This window comes from Motacilla alba, chromosome 2 (assembly GCF_015832195.1).
Source record: "Motacilla alba alba isolate MOTALB_02 chromosome 2, Motacilla_alba_V1.0_pri, whole genome shotgun sequence".
Taxonomy (NCBI): Eukaryota; Metazoa; Chordata; class Aves; order Passeriformes; family Motacillidae; genus Motacilla; species Motacilla alba.
The window spans coordinates 92,793,845-92,810,629 of record NC_052017.1 but is presented as its reverse complement, the minus strand read 5'-3'; the positions used below and the strand labels follow the sequence as shown (position 1 = coordinate 92,810,629).

Here is a 16,785-nt window from a genome sequence, read left to right as displayed (position 1 = left end):
TGATGTACCTGAACCCCACTAAAACTAAAAACCAAGTGCACAACATGAAAATAAGACTTAAAATGTGTTTGATTTTTTTACCTGGGCCTCTGAAGAGATCATTCCTTTTCTTGAATTGCTACATAACAATTCCTACTACTTCCTTGAAGTTTTTGTGCTGTCACTTGGTGCTACATATATTTGGAAAACAACTGTACAATAGGAAATACAAAACCTAAACTGTTTAAGAGACAAAAATGGGGGGTTTGCTGCAAATGAAGGCACTGTTACCTCTCCTCTTGAGGAGAGGAATAGTAAGAGTCTGAAATGATCAGCTCTGCTAAGGATCTCAGACCTTCTGACTTGAAGTTGAGTGCTGATGGCATCTTCATGTGCTAATATTGCACTGAGTGATTTGTTATGAGTGAATTCTCTGCCATCATTGCCTTTGAGGGAAATACAGTCTTTGTTAAAGGATCTGCCAGTGGATATAGTCTGCTTTTGATATGTCTGTTTCCTGACACAGAATGTGAAAAATCCTCACAACTCACCTTTTTTTCCTGTTCTGTTTCCATGTATTGCCTGTGTTGTTGTGGCTTTGCTGTGCCTTGAAATGGGGAATTGAACCAGACTAAAGATAACCTGACCAAATGTTTATTTCTAAGATGACAGTTTTCTGATTTGCCCCACTCTGTGTTTTCATAACTTTCGATACTGACATATTGTAAGAGTTTTCCCACCTGGGGTGGGAACAAGCAGGGACTGCTGGAGTTGTTACTGCATCCACATATGTGTCCAACACTGCCCTGTACTACCCTTCTGCAGTTTATCAGTTCCCTTTCATTTTCACTATCCCAAATAATTCAGCAGCAGCGAGGCGTGTCATCTCATTTGTTCAGATCATTTTTGCTTTCAGTAACAGCACTGGTCCTGGTGCAGGTCTTTGTGGGACATTGTGGACTTACCTTCTTTCCTGATGGCTACTAACTGTGTATTTTTACCTTTGTTTCCTATCATGTTAGTAGTCACTAAGCCACAAAATAACCTTCTGGTTTATCCATGCAAGTCTAATTCCATCAGAAGCTTTAAGGAAATATGGTTGTTTCAAACATGGCAGGTTCTGGAGAGGTTTGGCTTCTCTTTTTCCCAGTTCAATTTTTTTGTACTTAAAGTTCAATTGTACTTTACCAGTTTAAAGATTCTGGAAAGAGTGCCCTGGCCCTCATGATAGGATCCCTTGTGTCCCTTATGAGCAGATTTATGCTCATAGAATTTTCCGCTTCCATATCCTGGCTTGTGTGCTTCACCACCCTGCAAAGAAAGATTTTCATGTATATTGCAAATTGTCACATTCCAATTACCATATGCGTGTTGTAGTCTTTATTTGTGATCACTGAAATGTAATACTCAAATGAGTATTGGAATATGAATTTGGAGGTTGTTGCAATAAAACAATCTTTTGCGTAATAAACAAGGATGAAGGAAAATGTTAGGAAATTATCTGAATATATTCAAATCTGAGGGAAGCATCAATCTGTAAAAAATGAATTTATGTTCAAAAATTAAATACTCAGAAGGTTAACCTGTGTGAAAAAACTTATGTTTTAATTTCATGAGTTCTAAGATGTCAAACACATCAGCTAATACGTGGTGTTCTGATAGTGAAAGAAATGCTTGAAGGCTTTGATATTTTGTCTTAAAATGCCAGTAATTTACATGCCATCTCATATAAAATCAAACCTGTGGTAGAGAAGTAGAATTTAATTAGTTGTGAGAGAACTGTGGGAAGAACTTGTCTAGGAATTGCTTAGGCAGATCGCTTCTAACTGACAGGAAAGGTGGAACAAAATACTGAGGTTAGTGGCAGCATTAGTTTTGCAGACTGTGTAAAAGCAGTTGCAGAAGTGGAATAAGCACCTATCTTGTCCCAGCCTTCCCTCCCATTTTTTGTCCATCCCAGGAGAAGAAAAATGCACCAGATGGGTCTTCCAGGAACCTTTAAAGGAAGAGAGCTTTGCCATGCAGTGGATTTTGCTCCCTTTGTGCTGAAGCAAAAGAAATTATTGCTGCAAGGGCTGTCAAATTGCAGGATAAGAGCAAGCAACACAATTACCATCTTAAAGTGCTGTGGAAGGAGGAAGGAAAGTAGAACAGGAAAAGCAAAATAGCAAACTTGGGACAAAACAAAATTATCACATTGCTGCAGCAGCTTGAGGCAATGGAGTAAGAGGTGCTTTGGCCTGGTAAATAAAAGGGCTGTTACCGAAAGCACGTTCATCACCTACCCAGCTAAATCTGGTGAGGGATAATCCTCTTCCCTGTTCATGCAAGAAATAGAAACAATGACATAGTGATCACTATGGAACACAGCATCTGGGTCTGCCATACACAGAAGAAGATGAAAAGATAGCCAAGATTATGAAATAATGGCCAGATAATAAGGCAGGAAGGAGATGAGAACAACAGTCTGTACAGTCATTTCATGAAGCGAAAAAAAAAGGCAAAATTGTTTATTGTAATTACTGAAACTGACTTTACTAGCCATGGTTTGTCAGTATCACGTACTTCAAAAGCCAGCTGAGTTCAGTAAATGGAAGGACAGCTCCTGGCTGGTGAGGCTTGTTTGAAAGCATTACCTACTGTTAGTTCATTACATAAAGCAATCACACCATAAATTGAATATAAAAATGCCTGCAAGTGGCTTCAGTTAGTCATGCACGAAGTCAGGGAGTGTGTGAGGAAGAGAACCATGGCTTCTGAGGCTCCTGCTTTAAGTTGTTCCCAGTGATACCTGTAGATTTTTACTTAGTGCTGTTAGGGGCAGTGAATCAGGCTTGCAGATGAATTAGTGGGAATTAGTCCATAAATGCCTTGAGTCCCTGAAACTGCTTACCTTTGCTTGCATTGGGGGTGGTGTACGGGGTGAGACCTAAAAACCAGCACAAAAAGAGTTGTCAAACAAAGGCAGAAATAAATGCCAGAAATCATCGGGCCTTTTACACATTATCCATGAGCTAAAAATGGTAATGGCATTGAGAAGCTCCTCTGCTGTCTTAGGCTTGCCTGGAATATGCTGGATTTATGTCCATCTTGAAACAGTAATCATTCCTGAATACTGCCAGTGTTTAAGACACAAGGACAAAACCTGTCAATGGTGAAGCTGTATAACTGACATGTTTGGCGTTTGACTATGCTAATGGAGGTTCACGTGCTTTTTTGGTAGCATTTCAGTATTGTTTGTCTTATAGGTAAAAATTATTTTTGTATTTGAACGGCATAATGAGCTCAAAAGGCACAGTACAATTTGAGGCTTGAAATAAAGGGTAATGATTGGGGAGTGTTTGTTCACTGATGTATTCTAAAGAAAATACTTAATTTTGATGCCTAAGAGGAGGGGAGACTTACAATGTTCTTGAAGAAGTGGACTACAGGGTTGTCATCAACAGGCCGGCCGTGCTGAGATCTCGGGGGGATGGAGCCAACGTGGTGGCTGACCCTGGCTGCATGGATGTCCTGAAAAGCAGAACAGGCACGTCGCCCAGTCAGCTGGGAAGGACAGCTTCTCAGCCATGGCAGGAAGAATTGTTTTCAGGAGAGAAGAGAGGAGGAATATGCCTTGGGAATCTACAGAGATTGATTGCCCCCTACAGTTGTCAGTGCTGTGAAATGGCAAATACACTGTATGTATAGGCACATATGTTGTGCAGATATATGGATGCACATGTTCTTGACGTTACAGCTCAGTGTGGAAATAAGGCTCTTATTGGAAAGTTCAGCTAACAGAAACCTTGTAATTTTCCTTAAATAGGAAATTTTTCTTAAGTAGGATCATAGACTGTGATTTTAGAAAATAAACCAAAATGGAAAAAGACCTTAAAATCATGTTGGATCATTTTGCATGGGAAAGTGGGAATAGATCATGTATCATTTTTAGTTCCCAAAGACTTTGTAACTAACACTCATGAGCTGCAAGAGCAATGTTATTTTCAGAATGAGGGAACCAAGTTAGGCTGACAATTTCTATTCCAGTAGGGCTTTCTATTTTCAGAAGGGCTTCCTGAGCAGTAGTCCAAATGAAGTCAGATGTTGATTTCTGTAGGAAAAAACCTAACCAATGCAGAGAAGTTTGGCTGATTTTTATCAGGGTTGTTTTTTTGCATGCTGATGATATGTGGGCACTTAATTGTTTTAAAAGCAGGAAAATCTTCATTTTGGATCTGTGAGATCTCCATAGTGTCACGTAGTCAGTCCTGCTTATAATTCTGCAGCAGTTTCTACTTGGTCACTAGTTCCAGTGTTGCCAAAATAGCCTCTGCTGCCGTGGTTAGGAAGAGAGAGTCAGTTACTTCAGCCATGGTTTTGTCTTTTTAATCTACATTCAAATCACCCTTTGAAAGCTGCTGACTGCCTTGTCTTCAGGATAAATACCATGGTGTTGTAGATCTGTTGGGCTATGAATGTACTGCCACAGGAATGGAGAGAAATTGAGATAATAAGGTTTTAGAATCTAGACAGGGTTGAATTTCTTGATTTTGGTGTTCTAACCAATTATTAGGTGCTAATAACTTTGTTTATTGGCAAGGTTATTGTGCTATAAATACAAAGTTTCTTCTGCCTGCAGTGCCACATGTCATCACAGGCTTCGATTGCCTCCTGTTTTACTGTGTATGAAGCAGTAACAAATCTGAAGTAATTTCCAATGACTGTTCTGGGTGAGTTTCCTGGTGTTTAAAATGAAGTGTTTTCCATTCATATTGTCATCAGCAAACTTCATCTGTCTTCAGAACCTTTGATATTATTATTTATTTGTGACAGGTAATTTACATGTTTCTGCATTGTTGAAATTACTCTTTCACCTCTAGTTTTTCTCTTTCAATTTTTGAACTCCTAGGGACAGAAAACAAAATCCAGTGGTATTTTTCAGAGACTGCTTTGGTTTATGTAGTATCTGTAGGTGTTAAAAGATAAATTCTAATGGCTCTGAAATTAAAAGAGAAATATGATTTATACTGCTATGATGGGCTACTGAGATGGTGTGATATAAGTGGACCTTTTTGAATGAAGTCAATTTAATAGTTACCATGTGTTTCATTGATGCATTCAGATCAACACTATTTACCTTTAAATATGTTTTAAGTGCTTGGCTTTAAATAATATTCTTGTTAAAACCTTGCAGGAATACAGAAGAGCAACGGTGTTTTAGGAAGGGATGTAATTTGCTTCTTATTTCATTGTGTTACTGGTCTCTTTTGCCCAGGGGCTGCAGTGAGTTCTCCCCACACCTACTGCAATGTTGTTAAGAATTTCAGTCTTGAGAGCATTGCCAATAAAAGGCATCCTTGGCTTCCATATTGATGTATTTTGAAATGTACTTGCCAAGTATGAGTGTGAATTCAGAGCCCTTGGATATTGGTGGTGAAGTTTAAAATGGAGATGCCTCTTTTGTGCCCTTAAAGAATGTCAAACATACAATAATTCTTCAATAACTGAACAGAAGAACACTCAGCTTTTCCTGTTCCAAATCAACATAAATAAATGTTTGACCTCAGTCAAGATCTCAACTAAGTCAACACTGCTGCACCTTCAAAAAAGCCAAAAGGAACCTTAAAGCTGAATGATCTTAGTAAAAAAAGATTTACTAGTACTAGAAATTTAAGCAGTAACTGGGAGATCTGATGACAAAAGCAAAGTTTTTAAATTCACTGTGAAATCAACAGTTTTAAGGATTAATAATCTAAATAAGAATTCTTAAAAATATACATAAAATACCCGCAGTTATCCTGTAAGGGGAGTGATTTTTTTAAAAAACATTTTGTGTTTTTTTTCTGGTGATGCACAGAAAAGTAGCATTATTTTACTGTGTCACCTACCTTGGTAGTATGGTGGTATGTTGGCCACTAAGACAAAAAAAAAAAGAGAGTAACTGTGAATGCAGTGCAAAGAAAACATGCAGGTATTTTAAGTTTCAACATTAGCTATACATTGGAATTGCATTCCCTGTGTTAGCCATGTACTTTCACATCAGACTAATTACATTTACTGGCACAACCTGTATTAGTACTTTGTAAGAACTGTTAATTAAAATATTTTAAATAATTTTGTTAATAAATTAAAAATTATTCATTAAAATTAATAAATTATTGTTTGTTAATTAACATTAATTAATTAACAATATGGGCTCCATTTGGGGTTTTGTGCAAGGTTATTACATTTCCAGTTGACCTGAAGATGCCAAAGTGTGTGTTTGTGTATGGGTGTGTATATATTTATGTGTATATATATATATATATATATATATATTGTGTGTGTATATATATATATATATATATATATATATATATATGCATGATTTTCAGTGTTGTGCAACAACTGTCTCTGGGTATACAATTGATACAGTTAAGCAGTTACAGGCTTTTTTTTTCAGTCATGAAATCCCATGAAAACCATCCCTGACTTTGCTTGCTATAAACAGGATATGTCAGATCTTGCAATTCAGATGCATTGGGGGGACTTTTAAATGCACATTATAATCTCTCTGAGGACTCTCATCCTCCACAAGGGGATTGCTTATAGCTGAAGATCCCATATGCATGTAAACAGCTCTAACTCCCCATCAGTCTGTGTGATAGGCATTTGTGCCAATAACAGTATTAAGATCCTTTTGGATTTACAGCTTTTTACAGTTCCTTTTGGTATCACTATTGTGTGCTTTTATTGCCTACTTTAGAATGTGAGATTAAAATCTAAAGTACATCCCATGTTGTTTCTCTGCTGGCAAAATCCATACATATAAAATGGGGAAATAGCTGATTTAAAATGCATTAAACCAGGTAAAGACAGAAAACAAAGGGCTTTTTCATGGGTTCAATGGGTTTCATGGTTTCCAACGGCTTTTCTTCGCAAGATACCTTACAAGTTGCTGTGCATGAATTTAAAAGATGTCATACAAAATCCACACATTTCAAATTCACATAGACATGAAAATTGCATTTAGATTGTCTTAGAAAACCAAACTGTTCCACAACCTGTAGGTTGTCCATAATGCTTAACCACCCCCACTAAGACATTTGGAACTGTACTGGTAGACTAAAATTATCCTTTAAGCATTATGTGATGAACACTGTGCTGTTCTGTGGGAAGAAAAAGCTGAAAGTTCAACAGGGAATTTGTAAGCCACGCAGCTGATTTTGTGTTAGTCCTTGAAACAGACTCTGAATCCCAAACTCTAATGAAATTCTTATCTGGCTTCGAATTTAAGTGGTCAGTATGGTTTCTAAATATGTATGCCAAACAGGAATTGAGATGCATCCTTTCAATAAATATATATGCTTTTTCTTTCTCACGGATATGGAAATCTGTGATATAGTTTAATGAGAAATCTGGCAGGCACTTGAATACAGAAATTGCTTCATCTTGGGATTTGGAGGGGCTTTGTCCATGGGGCTTTGTGTTCCTGGGCATGGCTGACAATTCATTGGAACCTGCTGGTGCTGCTACCCCGGCTCTCACCAGGTAGCCACAGAATACGCAGCCCATGTGGGATGTATTTTTCCATGCTTATTCTAGGAGGAATGTAACTTCTGTGAGCATGCACTGCTAAATCAGAGCTGTGGTGGTGTTAGTTCCATCTTTGTTCACATACAACCCAGGTAGCAGTTTGCTCTTGGTGGCAGTGTTTGTCCCAGGCTGTTCACAGCTTGCTGATCTGTTACCAAAAGCAATGGGAATGCTGACGTCTTCCCCACTGGCTGATCTGGTGATGACATTATAGTTAATTACCTAATTCAGCAGGCTTTTGAAATCACTTTAGGAAGGATGAGCCACACATCCTTGTAATGGTACTGTTAATTTTTACTAATGTGGAAGTTAAGGCAGAAATTAAATTACTTGCTCAAAGGTATAGAGGAGAATTGGCAGGAAGAGGGATGTAGAATGCAGGAGATTCTGCCTTTCAGGGTTGTGCTGAGATCAATCTTTGTTTAGAAATAGGCGATGAATTAAAAGAGGAGGAATTATCAGCAGAATGACAGGAATAACAAACGTGGCAGTGAGTTGTAAAGTCACTGACTGAAAAGTAAGAAACACAAGGAATAAGTTAACAATGGAGAGCACTCCCATCAAGAGAGGTGCCAATCAATAACCCAGAACCACATTTCTCCATAACACGTTACCCTTTAGTGCCTTGATGGTTAGGGTTCATAAATTGGCAGCTAAAAGAATTACTGGGGGGAAAAAAGAAGAATGGGGGCAGTTTTTCAGGAGAGTTCTGGTTTTTGATGGGACTCAAATGGGAGACCAGTGCCATCATACCTTCTGGGTTTTTTCCCTGTGTCCAGTTTATTCCATTGTTGTGGCACTTGATAAATGGTTTCGAAGGCAAAACCCAGTGCTTTAATTTGAGTTGGCTTTTTTGAAGCATTTTTTCTGCCTAGCATGAATGATTTTATTCAAATATTTTTCATGACAGAAGTCCTTTATCTGCTTGGACACAGTCTCTGATGCATACTCGGTATTGTTCAGTTATTGTTGAAGTTGGTATCAGTGACATGGATTAAACTTTGTTGAAATGATCCATGGTTTGGGTGGGGGTTTTCTTGGCTGGATTTGTTTAGGATTTTGTTTGAGAATCATCACTCCAGAAAAAAAAAAAAAAGTACTCTGGCTAGTAGGTATTCTCCAAGTACCTTCTGCTTCCATCAAACTTCACAGCCTTAGGATTTTAGTGTACAAGGGCAAGGTATGGAAGGCATCCTGCAGTGGTATTCACTGTGATCAGTTTCTACTGATCACCTGCATATTTGGTAGAGATGCATCTGTTTGCTGGCGGTTGCTACAGCAAAATAATGTAACATTATGGGGTACAGGTATGGCCATTAGTAAGAAAGCAGTAATTTATACAATTTTTAGATGTCCTGTTCCCTGATATTTTCATATAGTCATGAAGGTAACACAATAAGCAAGATGGGAATTATTTAGAAAACAAAGCTGTAAATACCAGGTGTACACAATCACTTTACAGCTGCTGGCCAGAAAAATGTTACTACAACCTTAATTTCTGGAAATCTCAGATTGCGTGCAATCACCCACCCACCCACAAAGTACTTGATCAGTTATCTTCTTTGAGGGATTGGCCCAATTCTATTTCTTTTCTGCCTTTAATAGGTGAGCAAGTGACAAGCTTAACTCTCATACAGGTTGTTAAAAGCACTATTGCCTGTCTCAGCATAACTTGTAGAGAGAGCGTTATAGCAGGGAGGTTTTACTCTTATGAAATATTTAGACATGGCATGGTTAATAGAATATTTCTTTGAAAGAAATTTTACATGGTAAAATTCCCAATAATACTGTTAGTATAAAGTGGGGAAGAGGGACCACTCCAAACCTGAGGCTCGTACACTTTCCAAGGCACATTAATTATATGATGTATCAGAAATGGAGAAGTAGATGCACCATAGGCAAAAGGGGAAAGATTTGTGCTTTTCCAATACTTTTAAATTGATTTTAAAAAGTTCAGTAAAATCACCTGAAAATGGCAGCAGACGATTTCTTGTGCAGCTCAAAAATGAAATCAAGTAACTTTGGAGTGTAATGTGTCTTAACTGGAGACCATTTCAGGAACATGGTGAGATATTTTGCATCAGTAAAAAAGGTGAAAGTCAGCAATTGTCACTAATGCTATGGGATGACAGAGGTACAAAACAAGGTCAGGGACAAAAACAGTAGTAGTAACTTTTGCTCTGGTTTTCTATCTGGAAGCATTTACCACTGTGTAATCTGAAAAGAAGCTGAAGTACAGTAATTTATTTTGGCATTCTAGGATGGAAAGTGCTAAGGCTAATGCAGTTCTTGATTTGCAAGGAATGTGATAGAAAAAAACCAATATAGCAGATTTTAATATGAAGCAATTTCTTATCAAACTGCTCCATCTGCAGAGAAGTAAACATTAAATTGTTCTTAGGCAGAGAAAATCCTTGCACTAAAATATCAATAGCTCTCTTTGACCATCTGTATGTACATTTTGGCCATCTGTATGTATAGCCCTGCCTGGCCCTTGCACTTGTTTAAACAAACACTTCCCTCTGATAAATTTAAAATTAAACCCAGACCTTACTCTCAGCTAGGCCGAGGGGCCAAGCAGGTAAACAGGAGAGGAATGGCTGAGAACAGCTGAGGCCAAGTCCCACCAAAAGATCCCAAAGCTTGCATCACTGCCCCTCCACCAGCTCTGCCATCAGGCCCAGGCAAAGGGCACCACAAGCTTTGAACTTCACCAAGTGCTCAAAAGACTCCTTGGAGCTCTTCTGCATGCAACTTACACATACTACTGTTATTATTATATCATAATAGTGGATAGAAGACTCTAGAAATAGTCAAGCAAAGACTGAACTGAAAGATCCTGTTAGAAGTTTAATGAAAGGAGAAAACCTTTTGCTGTGGAGTGATTAGAAACAGAGATCCTTCAAATGCTTTAGCTGATTAATTTGTATTTTAGCCTGAACATGTTACTAATATATTTCTGAATGGAAGAGGCACAAGAGCATATAAAAACCAGTAAAAGCAGCGAAGCACACAAGCATTCTCCCCAGTCATTATCTCCTCTTTAACTTGTAAAACAGATCAGCAAGCCCCAAATACTTTGTCCCATTTCTAAACAAACCTTGCCATGCAGCTGATGTCAGGTGAGCATGAAGCATCACCAATACTTTACCAAAATTTAGTGCTCGCACTTCGAAGTATCACTTAAAAAACATTTAACCTAGTCCAATTCCCCAATTCCTCTAGTACCTCGTAATAATTACTTCAATTAGTAACTTCCTTGAAAATGCAAGTTCCAGTGCATTAAATAATGTGTTAATTATTAGGCACAAATAACATGTTTATGGTCATACAGGTGTTAAAATGAACATGTCAAAGTCAATCCCATGATGGTGGCTCTTAGGCCTTTCACGTCTCACATGGTGTGTGTACTCACCGGCTGGTATTTCCTTGTTTTGTACAGGTGATTTTTTTTTTCAAACCAGGCGGATCTAAAGTAGTCTGAGGTTCTACCACTGCACAAGCTAAATGAGCTTCAGACTGGCAGTTCTGTTACACTTACATTTTTAGGCTGCTACAAATGAGAGGCCAGATTCAGTGAGAACATCAGATTCAGGAGCTTTGGTTATTCAAAGCCTACCTTTTCCTTCCAGAAGGAAATCTCTCTATTCCCTTCTGTCCAATGCACTGTTCTAACTGAATTTTGCAGAAGAACATGCAGCCTCTTAGTGAGCTAAAAACCTGTCACATACAAGTAGTAGTTTGTTGCAACTTCTGTTAATGGATTAAAGCATTTAAAACAAATTAAATAATTAGTACACTGATTTTTGTGATGTAAACAGTTTAATGAATACATAAAGCACATAAAAAGCAAAAGATTAAAACAAAATTATTGTTACAACCACTATAAACTCTATAAATTTTTTTTTACAAGCATACAGCTTGCACAGCAGGTTTTACGAAACAGTTTATCACAAGCAATACCACTCCCTGAAAAATAAGACTTGGAAATTAAAATCACAGTAAGTATTTACTTAAATCACATCATATACTAGTCAGACTAGCACTGATTTTACTGCTTTTCAAATTCTTCATGGTGCTGTAGTATACCTTAAAGCTTCCACAGGAAATGTGAATAGAGTTCAAGTGCAAAAAAAAGGAAAAAAGATTCTGATTAATTTATCCCTCCATGGCATTACTTAAAACTGTGGTTCCTAAACTTTTTGCCTTTGCATGGTTATTGCAACCATTTCTGTAGATCCCCACACTAGCAACTGCTTAGCTCAGGAGTGGGTTTGGAACTGCTGATTCAGAAATGCTGATCCCAAACCCTGGTTCTGCTCAAGCTGAGAAGAACTTCAGCCCAGGGCTGCTCCTGCCTTGTATCTGTCTGTAGCATGGGGAAGCCCCATACCTACATTCCATATTTCTTGTACCCAAACACATAGAAGTTGGGATGGAAATACAGGAGCAAGGCTTCATTCAGGTAACAGGAGACAGTTACGAGATTACATACAAAACTGAAGCAAAATGTAAAAGAGAAATTGATTTAATCTTTCACTAAGTCTTGCCTCACCTATTATTTACTGTCACTCACATATTTTGGTTTGTTTGATCTGTGTCACAAGTATAGTTTAAAGTTTAGTACGTTAATGCAAAATGTTAAACCAGGACAGAAAAGTTCTTGTTTCACAATCCAAACTTAGTAGAAAAAAAAATCCTAAACAAAAGGATTACAAAACAACTGAATCAAAGAAACAAAATAGCAGTCAGTACATACTGAAGTTGAATACAGGCTCAGAATCTAGGAGGCACAAAGAACATTTGATTGTTTTAACAAACTTGCTTAGACAAATATTCTATAAAGATTAGAAAGGAAATAATTTATTGTTATGCTACTCTCTCTTGCATGCTATTTAAAATGTCTGCACCACAGTTTCTGTCACCATTTAAAATTCTTTTTTAATACAATTAAATTTGAGCTGTGCACAACAACAATTTTTTTTCATGTATTCTACCCTAAAAGTTTTTCTTAAAAGTAAAAAATTCAAGCTGGTTTTAATTGAGTTTCAGCTATCCAAAATCTCACTGGGACTGGGGGGAAAATGGCAAATGCACTTGCTGCCCCTTGGAGGAAAAGGAGTATTTCTGTACATTCTGGTATTTCTATTTTTAACAACTCCCATGGAACTCCCATGCAATTTAACTTCAGAATTGCAGGGCAGGGGAGAACCTGCTCCACATGAGAAAATGAGGCCATGAAACAGTCCCAGCATTGTTCCCACCCCACCTTTCTGGACACAATAGTGAATATTATTCATTAATGTGCTTCTTAGCTATGGATGCAAGAAGAAAATGCCTCCACAAAGAATTTATAATGTGTTTTGCTTGAATGTCAGCCCTAAATCTGTACAAAGAGCAAGTGTTGTCTTTGCATTCCAGTGCTTGCTGGTGTGGGTAGCTGAGATGCTCCCACTGAGGCATGGGCTGGCTGAAAAAGGAAGACTGCAAGAAGGCAGCTGCAGAATTGCTTTGAAATGCTTCAAAATAAAGAAAGAAAAAAGTGCAAGCAAATAAACAGTGCAGCTCTAGGAACTTTTCAAGCCTTTGAAATTCATCCTTTAAGGTGCTTTTAGTGGTATCTTATTTACCAAAGACCTGTTCTGTTTACTTAGTGAAGTCTGGAATACTGCCAAGGGACTTCATTCTATTTCAGCTGGTCCATGAACACCTTCATCATCTATCAGTGATCCTCTACAAAATTCAGCAAATGGCAACAACTATTTAGGGTTTAAGCACAAATGAGCCACGTAGATTTCCTCTGTCTACTCCTGTATAAATAAATTACACCATGAGCCTTTCTTGATACAAGAAACCAAGAAGCATTGTTTCAGAGGCTAAATAAATAATAGTTGAAATGACTGTGCCACTTGCTCAATACTTTCCACACTGAAGCCCTCCCACAAGAGAGTTTCCTAGGAATGTTTCCTAGGATGTACATCAATATTTTCATTGTGTGGAAGAGTGCTAGAGATGCTTTGGCACTGGAAGTACTAATGTGACAGACTTTTGCCAAAATAATTCAACTTCTCTGTGCTTCCAGCTCAGATCTGCAAATCATGACTCCCTAACTCTACGAGTAGTTGTTCTTAAGGGGAAAAAAATCCCAAACAACAACTTCTGCTTGGTAAAAAATGTCAGAATTGTCCATCATTCTGTTCTGTTTTGCAGACATTTCAGTTCTTCAAAATAGCATTTTACAGCATAGATAGAAGACATGATCTCCTGTCCTGTCATACATAATTACATCAAAATCTATAGAGATTCATTGCAATCATGTTCACACCAAAGGATAAAATACAGACTTTGTACAGCTTGCAGACGTTTTTTAGTCTTTACTCCTAAAAACTGAGTTGATTGGTTTGATTTATTGCCACACAGGAGTGCACATACCTCTGTATATTCTGTATGCAGAATCTAACTTTTTGGTATTGTCACCTTGGTGTACAAAGAAATTTCAGACACTATTTTTCATCGAGTAACACAGTACATGAACAAAACAGCAAGAGTTGAGCTGGCCAACCAGGTCCCAGAAAATGGCAGCTGGGAACAGTCTCTGTTATTTGCAGAAACAATAAGAAAAAAGGTTTTCTTCATGCTCACAGCAACTGCTTGTTGCATTTATGAACATTACACACAGGAACATTACACACAGAAATGTTACTACAGAAAAACTGCCTGGCTGCTAAATCTTTGTCAATAGCATTACAGGCTCCACTTGGTAAAGGTGAGAAATAAAAAGAACAAAACACCCAGCTTGCTTAGTACTGCCCACCAAGTGTGAGAAGCTTCTGGTTCTAAGTTTCTAGAGTATTTTTCATCCAGTGGTCTCTACATTACAACAACTCTTCAGGGAAGGGCTATTACACATTGTGCTTCCAGGTGTGGAGTGTGAAGGACACTGACAGCCACAGCTGTGGGACCACCACAGATCAGTTTTACACCACAGGGCAGTTTGTGTCCTGTCCCAGTGCAGCACTGAGAGACAACACAGATCACAGCCTTGAACAATGAACAGACCTCAAAGGTTGTCAAAGGACAAATTTTCAAAAATTTGGGCCCAGCCAGCAACTATGAACGCTGCTTTTTGCAACACACAACTTGAGCAACTACAACAAATTCAGCTAAAAGAAAAGTTTTACAGCTGTACAGCAGCTCCATTTGAATGCTTATGTAGTGTGTGGACACACAAACACAAGACTCCACTTATCATTTACATGGCAAAAGGTACAGCGAAAAACATATTAAACTTTGCCACTTGAATAATAGGGAACTAATATGCCAGCTGCATAATATATCAGAGGAGGCAGGTATCCTGGAACAGGGAAGAATTTAATTAACAGCCTTTCATCAATGCCCTTGGTTTTGAAAAGATAGTGTAGAAATGGCTTGTTATGCAATTTCTAATCTGAAATGCTTGGAATAAATCTCAACTTCTTGTCAGAATAAAGCAGCTGGATTATTTTGTACACCCGGGATTCAGGATAATATCTGTCAAGCAATCTCCCTGGCAATGCTGTCAACTGACCTTAAACATACTCTTGCACAAGCAGGCTGAGAATTTGGCCACAACTCCTTTTCTACCATCTACTTCCAAGTTTGTCCCTCAATTAGTGCCAAGATGTGTAGAGACTGTCTTGCATTTAGTGCTCTCATCCAGCCCCCTTTTGCAAATATTTAAGAACAACACACAAAAGCAGACTGAAGTTTCTCTAAATGGCACAGCATAGAAATGGACACAGCACACCACATTAAATGCTCATAAAAATTCCTCCCGGTAATGTCTCTAGAGCCCCCTGGGTTTCTAATACTCCATGTTACTACCCAGAGTAGCTCCTCTTGTTTCCCAGATCTTTGCTTTTTTTGTCGTTGCTGTTTTCAGGTTAAAGCCAAGCATTATATTACAAGCACCATCCTGCTGGCTAGGTCAACTCTTGCCTTCTAGCAGTGAGACCTTTCCTTCAGACCCACCCTTCCTCTTTAATTGTACTGTGTTCTGCTGTAGCCTTGCAGTTCTCTATTCCTCAGAGCTCACCTTGCCCGAGCCCCGGCGGGGAACGTGCCTTTCACCTCCAAAGAATCTGCCCAGCGAGTCAAGCAGACCCGAGTCTCTGTGCCGTGGGGATCCATGTCTGGCATGGTCAATGGTGCTCGCAGATGCCAGTTTTGACCCGTGCCGGAAAGAGGAGCGTTTTTGTGAAGCCATCAAATCCGAATTCTCTGAAGCTGCTGCACTGTCCTCCTGGATGGTCTGTAGCTCGTCTGACTCTGAGGGCCGATCTTTGAAGGTGTTGTCCTCTCTTCCTGGGGCATCTCGGGAAAAGAGGCGGATCAAGTGGGGGCGACCAGTCCTGTCAGCTGGGTTGGCCTCGGGCCAGGCATTCTTCGGGTCTGCTGTGCCTTTGGAGTCTGTCACCGCTGGGCTCTTCGTGGAGGTCCCATTGTTCTGGTTCACATCTGCCTCTCCTGCAAACAACAAGGATGAGATATGAATACAGGCCTGTGAAAAACAGCCCTGGAACAATGCTGCTTTCTTTCCCTTGCCTTGAGATGCTCATTTCATACAAACCCTTAATATGTGCAGTTGTAATGAAACTATGTTCTCTTCCAGCCTTAAAGAACATTAAGTTATCTTGGAACTGAAACCAGAATGATGTTCTCACACAAATTTGCAGTAGTTCTAGGTGATTTTTTGGTGTGTATGTGTGTAGGTTTTGGTTTTCTTTTGGTTTTCTTTTTAACACTTTTATAAATAGATAGATAGATTACTTGGAGCATAACTGAAACTAACTATTTACATGGAAGGCTTGTGGATGAGGAGGCTTTCAGTGAGTAATCAGAATTCCTGTACTTTCCCTTAAGGACTGCAACTCTAATTATGCCATCTTTCTCCAAAAGGGGAGGGGGAAATTACAGTGACATTGCAAATCTGTGCTTTCACAAGTGCCCGTTCCCTCTCCACAATGTCAGAGCTTATGGCCTCATTTGGAATCCCTTGCTGTAACTACAATATGGATCAAACAAGCACAGTGAGGGGAAGGGGTTTTTTTTGCCCCACTATTGAAATTTTCCTCACTTCAGAAAAGAGAGCACTAAACTGCAATTTCTACTTGGCCTCTCATGACAGTTTTTGTCCATGTGTGATGATCCTGGCACTCCGGGAACAATGTCCTAGCACTGATGCTGAAGGCTAAAGCTAAACTGTCCAGT

The 16,785-nt window shown here is 38.8% G+C and overlaps 1 protein-coding gene across 7 annotated transcripts in view; it reads right to left on the bottom strand.

Moving 5' to 3' along the window:
• Nucleotides 1–16,785, bottom strand: part of LOC119697739 (myelin basic protein) — a 109,771-nt gene that overhangs the window by 3,175 nt on the left and 89,811 nt on the right. For 5 of the 7 annotated variants that reach the window (XM_038128887.1, XM_038128891.1, XM_038128888.1 and 2 more), the window contains exons 4-10: nt 15,611–16,041; nt 12,296–12,319; nt 5,850–5,876; nt 3,385–3,492; nt 2,873–2,908; nt 2,265–2,297; nt 1,168–1,290 (exon numbers count right to left, since the gene is read on the bottom strand). In XM_038128887.1, the coding sequence (XP_037984815.1) occupies nt 1,168–1,290; nt 2,265–2,297; nt 2,873–2,908; nt 3,385–3,492; nt 5,850–5,876; nt 12,296–12,319; nt 15,611–16,041 (782 nt within the window). The remainder of the gene's footprint in view (nt 1–1,167; nt 1,291–2,264; nt 2,298–2,872; nt 2,909–3,384; nt 3,493–5,849; nt 5,877–12,295; nt 12,320–15,610; nt 16,042–16,785) is intronic. The other 2 variants (XM_038128892.1, XM_038128893.1) reach the window with 2 other exon arrangements.